This window comes from Schistocerca serialis, chromosome 8, assembly GCF_023864345.2.
Source record: "Schistocerca serialis cubense isolate TAMUIC-IGC-003099 chromosome 8, iqSchSeri2.2, whole genome shotgun sequence".
NCBI classification, from domain to species: Eukaryota; Metazoa; Arthropoda; class Insecta; order Orthoptera; family Acrididae; genus Schistocerca; species Schistocerca serialis.
Genome location: NC_064645.1, coordinates 304,975,105 through 304,986,594, shown reverse-complemented (window position 1 = coordinate 304,986,594; position 11,490 = coordinate 304,975,105). Strand labels below are relative to the sequence as shown.

The window sequence follows — 11,490 nt, the reverse complement described above, 5'->3', positions numbered from 1 at the left end:
CAGTTTTGTTAGTGGTGGGTGTGATAAGGCATCCTGTGGAACATTACTAAATGGCTTCTCTGAAAACTACCTAGGACAGATAGAAACACCACTCATGATGGAAATATATTGACCTAAGGGCAACAAATGGACTGACATATTTGAAGATGTCTACATTGAAACTAGTATCAGGGACGATGTCGTGGTTGTGGCAACAATGATTACCAAAGTACAAAGGATAGCTAAAACAAGCAGGAAGATACATATTTTCAGTAAACTAAATGAAAAATCGGTAGTGTCATATCTCAATGAGGAACTTGAAACTTTTAGCACAGGGCAGGAGCAAGTACAGGAACTATGACTCAAGTTTAAAAGAACAACTGACCATGCACTGCATAGATATGTACCCAATAAAACAATTAATAATGGGAGGGAACCACCATGGCATACAGTCACTGTACAGAAACTTCTAAAGAAACAAAGCATAGAGCTACAGATAGAGAGATGCTGAATGAAACACATTTAGCTGTCAAGAGAGTAATACATGAAGCCTTTAATTACCACTGCAGCAAAATATCATCAAATGATCTTTCAAAAAACCCAAAGAAATTCTGGTCACATGTAAAGGCTACTAGTGATGCCAAAGTTAGTGTCCAGTCCCTAGCAAATGAGACAGGAACTGAAACTGAGGGTAGCAAAGCAAAAGCTAAAATGCTTAAATCCATTTTCAAATGTTCCTTTACAAAGGAAAATCCAGGACAGGTGCCCCAGTTTAATTCTTGTACCCCTAAAAAGATGACCAAAATAAGTATTAGTGACAGTGGTATCGAGATACAACCGAAATCGTTAAAATGGAACAAGCTCCAGAGCCCAATGAAATCCCTATCAGACTATATACTGAATCTTCAGCTGAGTTAGCCCCTCTTCTAACTATAACCTACTGTAGGTCCCTCACATAGGGATCATGAGGGTAAGATTACAATAATTACAGCAAACACAGAAGTATTTAGACAGTCATTCTTCCTGCACTTCATACATGAATGGAATAGGAAGAAATCCTAACAACTGGTAAAATGGGACACACCCTCTGCCATGCACTTCACGCTGTTTAAAGAGTGTAGATGTAAATGTAGAAATGTTTGCCACTGACACCTAAGAATCTGCTCCAATAGTGTCAAAATATGTTTCAGACGATTCAAGATAAACAATAAAGAATTTATTTTACTATGTGACAATATCTGCCTGCACAATATGTGTAGCATACATGTTGTAATATCTATATGAATAATTTGTGTAGCATATAGCAATCTCTGTACTCCAACAAATGGAATTTCTGGCACATCTAGGTACTTTGGTTCACATGGTTCAAATGGCTCTGAGCACTATGGGACTTAACATCGGAGGTCATCAGTCCCCTATAACTTAGAACTACTTAAACCTAACTAACCTAAGGACATCACACACATCCATGCCCGAGGCAGGATTCGAACCTGCGACCGTATCAGTCGCGTGGTTCCGGACTGAAGCGCCTAGAACCGCTCGGCCACCGTGGCCGGCTCTAGGGACTTTCATTTGTTTCCAAAACTGAAAGAATACCAGGGAGAAAGACTTTTCCAAATGAAGATTGAGTTCAAGAAGGTAAGATAAAGTGGTTGGTCACAAAACATATGTACATGGTGGTGATTATGTGCAAAGCTAACTAAATTAATGTGCTAAATATATACATAAAATTGATATAAACAAATTGCACTCCAGGAATATTTTAAGTTTCTTATTATTCAACTTTCTTAATAATTCTATAATCCTTCAAAATACAATTTACACATTATTGTGGCAGACCAAGTACAGTAATTTTTATTGACTGCTGAATTAGACATCAAAATGACATTATTTTTCCACATAGTCTATGTCTATGTAAACAAGTCAATGTAAACAATGGTTGGGATGTCCTACCACTAGTTGAATTTCTCGATGAAAGAAATCTGTTCCTTGGTCACCCACAGAGCCATTTGAGAACCAATGTGTGAAAATCAGCATCACTGGAGAATCCCTTTCCCTCCAAATCTTTTTTCAGCTTGCCAAAATGATTGAAATCACATGGTGCAAGATATGGACTGTATGGCAGATCAGCATCACCCACATCTATACGGCCTCCGTCAGAGAGTTGTCAACATTATATTTCGGCTGGATGCTACACTGCATTTCATCTATATACTGTCAGAATTTCACAGTGATTTTTTGTGAATTTAGATATTTTATACACAAGAATCATACTGTCCCACATATCTCAACTATGGAATATATTTCCAGTTGTCATGTCACTCTTGTTGCATAATGGTCTTAGCACACAGAGAAAAAGAAGAAGAAGAAGAAGAAGAAGAAGCTTTACTTACACTTGATGCTTTCAACACCTTGTCCAGCACTTCTCATGCATTCATGCTCTCAAAATAGTTATAAACTGTCAATAATAATAAATTCTGATGTCATGAAAAGTATTAAGGGGATTGTATACTAGCTGTTAATACCATTGCAGCCACAATGAGGAGGAGTAATGAGGTATTTCCTATCCAAAGAGCATCCAAAACAAACACAATACCAATATTTTTCTGCATAAAAGGTTACTTCAACAATAAGCTCATAGGTACTACCATACAGCTTTTCTGATGTTGTTTTAGTGACTTTTATTTTAGTTAGCGAATCACAATATGTCATAAAAAAATTAAGGCTGTAAGAAACTGGCACTAGCAATATTTTACAAGGAAAAATTAAATTAATTCAGACAATCCTTAATTTTTTTTATCTTACATAATGCTGTAATATAGGTAACTCAGATCAGATAAGGATCTACTGTTCCAGGACAAGCCTCACCTTGGAGCAGTCACGCTGACTGACAGAATTTTTTGGCTGTTCGAGGCGTACAAGAAGTGGGTATATCTGTGACGTAGTTGTGGACAAAGTGCAGAAGTCAAGCGCTACAGCGAGAGGGTCTGGCTGTGCCTGCAGCTGTGCCATACCCTCTGCCTGCAGGCCAGGTCTGGGATCATGGCTGACGTAATGTACTCCGTCTCCTCCATTTTCTGATATGGTGCAGCTCTCCAGCAATACTTGACCACCACTGCCCGATGTCACATTTGCAAACAAACCGTAACCTGGGGAAGAGAAGATGATATGAACAGTATTAAAACTGTGTTCTCAGATGTTTAGCCAGCAACATTTCTGTTAGAAATACACTGATAAGTGAAATGAAAAGGAGCCAAAATATTTTGCACATAGCAAAAGCGGAATATTTACACTCACAGTTTACATGAAAGTGCAAATACACAAATACATACACTGTTGTTAAAGAGACGTATGTTGTGCAACAGTAAATTTGACATCACGAGTACTAAAGAGAAACTTAAGAATACAATTTTCATGATTTTGGTACGCTCACAAGACATAATGAATTACCAGACAATGCTTTTTATTTAAATGAAAGTGTTCTAAATCAGGCCAACAACAAATATCCAGCTACATACACTATGTCACCTTTCCACATTTACGCAAGACAACCGGATATCAACCACAAACAGCAAAATATGAAGAAATCAAGAAACAATAAATCAGTTTCAACTCAGTGCAGTTAGTAACGAAATCCTTTTGACAAAATTATTACAAGAAGAGCAAAAATGTTCAATGACCAATGGAAGTCAAATGGAACCTGTTTAGGTAAAAAACTTGATGTGTTTTGTTATAAAATTACACCAATATCCTGTCTGTAAGTTAAATGAATAAATCAATATGAGTTTTCAGAGTTGTAAAGTCCTTTTTGATACACCCGATATATGACAATGACAACAATACAGTCCTAATTTAAAAGGAAGAAATAGGTGAACAATTTAACATTTGAATATGACTCAAGAAAGGAGATCCAATTTCACCAAAATTTACAGCAACTTTAGAACATGCCTACAGAAAACTACACTGGGAGAAGATACGAATCATAATTGCTTTAAAGAAATTAAACCTGTGACTTGTAGAGAGCTCTTCACAGATAGCCAAAGTGATCTGCAGAATATGCTAGCAAGACTGAGTATTCATCAAAAACAGCAAGCATGACTGATAACCTGCAATAAGTACTGATACAGGTAAATATCATTCACCCTGATTATACAAAGTATATATCCTTGGAAAAGTTGAACAAGCAACAATCAGCAAGTGGAAATTGATATCTGACTAAGAGTAATAAGTACTGAAGCTTGAGGTTTCTTGTGGTGGGTGACCTATCAGTAAACATGAACAGAAAAATTTTGAATTCATGTATCACCTCCACCCTCTATCAGTTCCTAGCCTCCAATATATAAACAGGAAAACATAATCAAATTGACACAGAGGGAACTGGAACTAAGTATGTTAATTACAACACAAAGAGATAAAGCCAGAAATAAAGACTTAAGAAATATAGGACAAGTAAAAGATGCACTGACTCAAGCGAAAACACTAAAACTAAAATGGGTAGGAAATGTCATGAAAAGATCTGATGAGAGATGGAGCAAATCATCGACAGAATGATTGCCCCTAGAGAAAAAGGCACCAGGGGAAGACAGTGAAGAAGATGGCAAGGTCGAGCTGGGATCTTGTCCAACAACTGTGAGAGACAGATACCAATGGAAAAAGTTGGGAGAGCGTTTTGCTGAACAGTGAGAAGCTAACAGCTGACAAAAACAAGCAGAACAAACATAAGATTCAGGGCCAGGTCATCTACAGAAAAGAGTCATAAATGAGAGAGAATGAGAGAGAGAGAGAGAGAGAGAGAGAGAGAGAGAGAGACTGAGAGTGAGTGACAGCGAGAAGGGAAGAGGAGCAGAGAGGGGTGCAGATTGGGGGGGGGAGCAAAAGACAGAATAGAAAGACTGAAAAACAGAGGTGTAGAACAAACATCAATGCTGTGCATAGGAAGAAACTTCAATATGTACAGTACATTGAAGGATTACTGCAAAAACATTAACAAAATACAGTATCAGCTAGACGATTCTAGCTATGCGAATCACATAACTCCCTGGATAAGAAAGTGCTCAGTCACAACGCATTCCCCTTAATTTTGTATCATTACAGGATAAATTATGTGATTAAAATTCATAATTCCATCCCATACTCTGTGTTCAAGTTTGAAACGTTAGCAAAAGCACCTTACAGAATTGTTGCAAGAGGACCTTAGGCATTGCTTGGGATGCTGTTGCTGAAACTATGAAGTATTTCAACACAGTAAGTACTTGCTTATCATATGCATATGATGATGTCGACTGTTGTGGAAGACAAGCAGAGGACACTTATTGCCAAGGTGAAATACTGAGTGTACAGGTGCCAAGCAAGTCCTCACCACTGACACAATGGGTAAAACTGTACTCTGCCAAATCTGAAGACATTGGCCATCCAGTAACTTATTTTTGCTGTCTTTCAACAGAATGTGGTATCATCAAGATGCTGTACCTTAAGTCTTCTGTTTGACACCATGGTCTTCTGTATTTAATTTTCCCCTGACAGCCATCACTGCCCCCAGAAACTGACGAGCAGTTATTTTAAAAAAATGTTTCAGGCTCTACAACATTAACAGTGTCACTATGACCTTAAGTGGCACATCTCATAAAATTGTTCTACTATTTTCTAGTATAGAAGTAAGATCAATCCCTAACCTGTCACAGTTCATATTTTGAGTTATAAGTGTGCCTTTGCAGAAAATACCGGACTAGTTATTTTTCCAAGCATAAATGATGGCTCACCTTTGTTACCATGGAGTGTGCAGTTGTTGAGCTGCAGAGGAGCTTCAAGGCTTGTAGCGTTGATACCATCACGGGCTGAATAGAGGACAGCAACAGATGTCATATGTGGAGGGACACCATTCACAAAGAGTGCTGCACCACTAGGGCCCGCACCAGCATACCTGAATAGGGAATACGGCATTTTCATATACATATAAGCTGGTGAACTCTATTAGCTAAGCTTATGTTATAAAATTCATTTTTGCAATCATGTGTTACCATAACCATTGCCATAAAATTTAAAATGCACTGAATGGATTTTTCTGTCTAGCACCCAATAGTTCTATCTGTCCTCAAATCTGTCTCCTCTTTGTTGCTCTGTTCTATCAGCCATCAAGTGTTTTGTCTTCCTCTAGCCATTTCAAAAAGAGAGTTTGTAAGAAATGCAACTGCCAAGTATTATGTTATCTGTTTATAACAATGACAAAACATTTCATAATTTCCACTTTTAAATCATAACCTGAAATCATAATGTTAATTCTGTATATATCAAGTGCAATGTGCAAAGTGAAAATTAGGTTACGATATTGACTTTTGGAATACAAATACAGATAGCAATCCTTTGTATTTTAAAAATTGGATCTATATACTAAGCAAAAGAAAAATTGCCCCAAGAGAAAGATGCTTTAAATAAGCACACAAGGAAGCATCTCAGTTATTAATCTCATAAACAATGATAAACCAAAAATTCACTGCGTATTGAACTAGTTGGGTGACAGAGCAAAATGTTCCTGATCTGTGTGTTGGAGGTTCCCGGTTTAACTCTTGTACTTAGCAATATTCTTTTTCAATTATTTAAGTGAGTGTTAACCACTAAACACTTAAAATTTAAAAAGAAATAAGCAACTACATTTCTCTCTGAACTCCATGTTCTCTAAAAGTTGTGAATATACACATCGCTTACACAATTTCGTATTTTTTGTGTTGGTATTTGAAAACTGATCCTAAGCTGAATTTTCCAGACCACATCTTCTCTTGTGAATGTCACAGAAATGATTGTCTGGAACTACATTATTTATATAGGCTGTTGGAACTGTGAAGAAATGGAATATGTCAAGCAGTTGTACTCTACAATCAATTATAATTTCATGTTTTGCTGTTATTACCTCCTGTCTTACACCACTCATTAGGGTATCCCAAAAGAATACCGACAATGCTTAGTATGTTATGTGAGAGGCAAACTGATTGGTTTTCAAGAAGGACACAATGTCCCAAAATGTACAGCTTAGGCACTGGAGGGCGTCAAAGTCTGACGTCAATAAACCCAGCGTGAGTAGTAGCACACTGCGCTTTCTACTTTACAAACAGACTTCAAAACTCCTACATTAATGTACAGCCCACATCATTGGTGCTGAGGTTCACATACAGTTGCAGTTGTCTTTGAATTATTTCAGTCATTCCCTGGACTCGAGCTATAAGGTCCTCTAGTGACATTACATGTGTGTCATATGCCACATTCTTCACACTAACCTACACAAAACAGTCAAGAGGTATCATATCAGGTGACTGTGCTGGCAATGGGACTGGTCCACACCTACCAATCCAACAACTGGGATATACAATGCTGAGATGATTCCAAACATTGACATCAAAGTGTGCCAGAGCTCCATTGTGCTGCAGCCACATGTCCATCCGAACATTTTGTGACACAACATCCAACAGGGTATACAAAACATCTCTAATAAACGTGAGGTGGATCAGTCCTGTTAGTCTGTTTGGCAGTAGATATGGCCCAATGATGTGGTCACCAATTATCCCAGCACAGATGTTAACACTGTCCCTGTGTTGGTGATTTTGAATCACCTGCACACGCAGATTTTCACCCAGTCAAACATGCATGCTGTGCAAGTTCAATACACCATCTTTAGTAAACATGCATTCGTACATCAGTGCAAACTGTACTCATCATGGCTAGCCCTCCTCCTGTAATACCTGGACTTTCTGCAGATGCTGTGGATGGACAACACACCACACGACACTTCTACCCGTGTGCAGCATCTGTGTCTCGAGCTGAGTAGTGGTGGCTGGGTCCTCTCTGAACACTGTCAGCACATCCACCTCCAACTGTAGTGTTTGAGCCAAGCTTGGATTACCCACATCACATTTTGGCACCTACCACAGGATAAACAGTAGACTGGGGATACTATTCACAAGTACCAAGCACAAAGTGCTACTACTTTACTGTACAATGTACATACCTCAGGCAACATAAGTACAACTTACTTGATTCTCTGAGGGGTCTCTCACGACTGCAAACATGGAATTATGTGGGGTACATCTGTTTGGAAATTGTTCTGCATAAAATCTTGCAGCAGCTCTCCCGTTGCAATCTGCTTTGGCACTTGCAAGCACAAAGTCAGTCATTTTCACAGCTGTGTACTGGTACATGTCGCACAGTTGTCAACAACATTACTTTTCTGACAGGCCACACAAGATCAGCAGTAAGATGCACACAATGGTTGTGGAGGAATGCAGCACATGAGCAGGAATGTCATTAGGCTCAAGTCATCTATCTACAGTACACAGATGGCTAAAGGGTTGCATACCTTTTGTATTCAGACACCAAAACAAATCAGAAGAAACCATCACAACTATTTGTTCTCAGACTTTGACGCCTCCAGCGCCCAAACCATACATTTCCAGGTATGGGTTCCTTCTTAAAAACCTATCAGTTTGCCATACTAAGCACTTTTTACACCTTGTTTATGCTATAGCTAAAGGAAGTGTGCCAGACTGTTATCTATCTTGCTTCACAGCTGTCACAGTGCTGCCTCCCTATTGAATTCCATCTCTTTGATGCAAACCTATTATTTGGACATGTTTCTTCCTTCACCATAAACTAAGCATGAGAGAGAAGTGGAACACTTGTTAAGGCTGCAGACATGTATATTTGTGGAACAAGTTTCAAAATACCATTCAGCCATCAAGATTTAGATTGCGTACGATCTCTAAATACTTTTAGTGCAATTCTTCTTCAACAAACCAACTGCAGGTGCCCCCCTCCCTGTCCATCTTACTTAATGTTCCATCTCCAATGACATCACTATCAACAAAATATGCAACTCTAACATTTTAGCTGTTTTCCCTTACAGGGTATGTTATTATTGATTTGTATTTTTATATTTATTTTTTGTATGGTTTGATGGATCAGTGGATAAATGTCAGACTACAAGTCCAAACATTTATCCTCAGTCACTCCCAGGATTTTTTTTTCTATCACTTGCTACTTGTTTCACTCTCCAATTTCACTTATATATAAAAAAGAAGGGAAGTTTCAAGCTGCACAGTGATCTACATCTACATCTACTCTCTGCAAACCACCAAGAAATTACTCTATAATTGGCTACATAAGTTGGTTCAAAGGTCGGAAGAAGGCAAGTTATACCACCTTGAATTGGGCCACACATAGTAAAACATGAGACATCGATTGTTCAGTTATGGAGGTGGACAAGTACTCAGTCCCTATACAAAATATCCAAATACAGTTAAGAAAACCAGGAAGACAAGGAGAAAATCATCAATTTTATCGAAAACTAATACTAAGACTTGAGTAATGTGAATTGATACTCGGAAGAAAGCATTTTGTACCTTAAGTGCCTTTTCACAATTAATAATTACCTGGGTCCTCTTCCCAGCAGGCAAGCTGATAAAGGAGTTAAGATATTTTCACAGTGAAGTTACATTTTCCTAATGGCATTTCTCTTTTGTCACAAATTATTCATCAACAAATGGTCATGGACATGATATGGGCATTGATAACTGCACTGAAGAATTTATACAATAAGAAGATGTTACCTTCAGAATTACACATTACATTCAGTTTTACTTTAAAAAGAATACATTAGGTTTAGGATACCACGCTAGTAGGATTTTTCTACCTCACAAACACAGTTGTTGATTAATGTGTTTTGTAGGTACTTCTTAAAGGAATTGTATGGTTGATCTCTTACTGCCAAGGTAGTTTATTATGCAAGTATACCTAAAACTATTTTCAGACTTACTCAATCAAGTATATTCTAAATAATGTTATTAATGTTAATTGATCTGTAATTGTGGATAGAATATCTGTATATTAAAGTCTCTAGCTGCTTTTTCATTGGGTGAAGACAGGCTTTTGAAACAGAAGGAAGATACAGTTAATATTTTCAGTCTTTGAAATGTGTGTTCAGAGTGATTCCCCATCCATCAAAGCCCATGGATCAGCAATTAATTTTAAGATTTAGAAAGTTATACACTAATGTACTTTTTAGAGGTGTGGTAGAGTAAACTTTTACAGAGAATTAACAATCAGTGGCTTTACTTCACTGATGAAGATGAACAAATTACTTACAGAACCATAAACTGATTTGGTGGAAACGGTTTCTAGAAGATGGTGGAGTATAGACTTTGCAGGTGCTGACAGCAAATATTCTAAAGTAGTTACAAGATGATAAATGTGAAAGGAATGTTTTCGGATGAAGTAGAAAGAAAAGAAGATATACCTCCTTCTTTATTCTGTGCAAACAAGTAGAAATGCAAAGTTTCATAGAATGATATCATCCCAATACAGTAGTAGCAAGCCACTGCAAAATAATTATGAATGATTTGCTGTGTGTCACTTTAGAAATAATTTCAATCACAAAAAATGTGGGAGAAGAAAAAAAAGTTGGGCTACTTTTAAGTGAAACACCAGCTCAGTTGTATCAGAGGCAGTAAAAGGGTAAAGAAGCCCTTTCCAAACAATAGTTCACTTCACCTCCACCTTCCACTCCCAATAAAACATGCACGCCATCACCATCATTGTCAATGCCTTTCACTTAGAAATGGTGATGACTGTCCTACATTGTTGGTTACAAATGCAATCTCTGTTGAGTAGAGAGGACAATTGTTGAAGCAAAATCTCTTCTACAATTTGGCATTTGCTGGTTGTCCTGCTAAAGTCACGGCAAAAATACCAGAATTTAACCTGCTTTTTTTGTTGTGATTATATTTCTTCTTGGATTAAATAGTTTCCACAGACTTCACATTAACTACTTACACACATAATACTGCTGTAAAAATTTAGATAATTAATAGTATCACAGTAGGACCTTGACAATCCAGCATGCTCGGGGACCTGTCAGTTACAATCAAATATGCTGTGATCAAGGGAATGCATGTTTGTGTGTCTTTGTGATTGATTGTGTGAATCTGTGTACTAATGCTACAAAAAGAGCTAGTACTTGAAAGCTTGTGTGAATGCTGTTTTCTGTTGTGTGTTTCTGTGGCCCATACATTGATCTTCTATACATGAGTGGCTGTCTCTCCCTTATTTTCCGATTTAGAAAACCATCTTTAAAAAGGAATATAAGCAAAATCTATAGTTTTAATGTACAAAAGCAAGTAACGGTTATTTGTTAAATACAACAGGAGAGATAACAGTATAAAAAAATCAAAAGTATTTATTGCTTTTCTGTAAAAACAAAACTGAATGCCGTACTGCTGTATTACATCAGTTTAAGGATCAAAGTTTTAGTAAAGTTCAATATACATAAATAATTTTTTGTACAGCAGATCCACAACAAAATAAGCATCACTGACTTGGAAAGATCAGGGTGTGAAATATGTTGGATCGGTATCATCACTGATGGTTTAGCTGAAATTTTCTTTCTCAGGAAGCCTCCAGAAATGCTAACTTGTTTCTTAGATTCAATTCTTTTCTGACAAAAATTATTTTGTGTGATGGGTACTCTCA

At 37.4% G+C, this 11,490-nt stretch overlaps 1 protein-coding gene across 1 annotated transcript in view; it reads right to left on the bottom strand.

Moving 5' to 3' along the window:
• Positions 1 to 11,490, bottom strand: part of LOC126416987 (protein bark beetle) — a 355,587-nt gene that overhangs the window by 179,352 nt on the left and 164,745 nt on the right. The window contains exons 6-7 of the mRNA XM_050084872.1: positions 5,739 to 5,899; positions 2,848 to 3,128 (exon numbers count right to left, since the gene is read on the bottom strand). Coding sequence (XP_049940829.1) covers positions 2,848 to 3,128; positions 5,739 to 5,899 — 442 coding nt within the window. The remainder of the gene's footprint in view (positions 1 to 2,847; positions 3,129 to 5,738; positions 5,900 to 11,490) is intronic.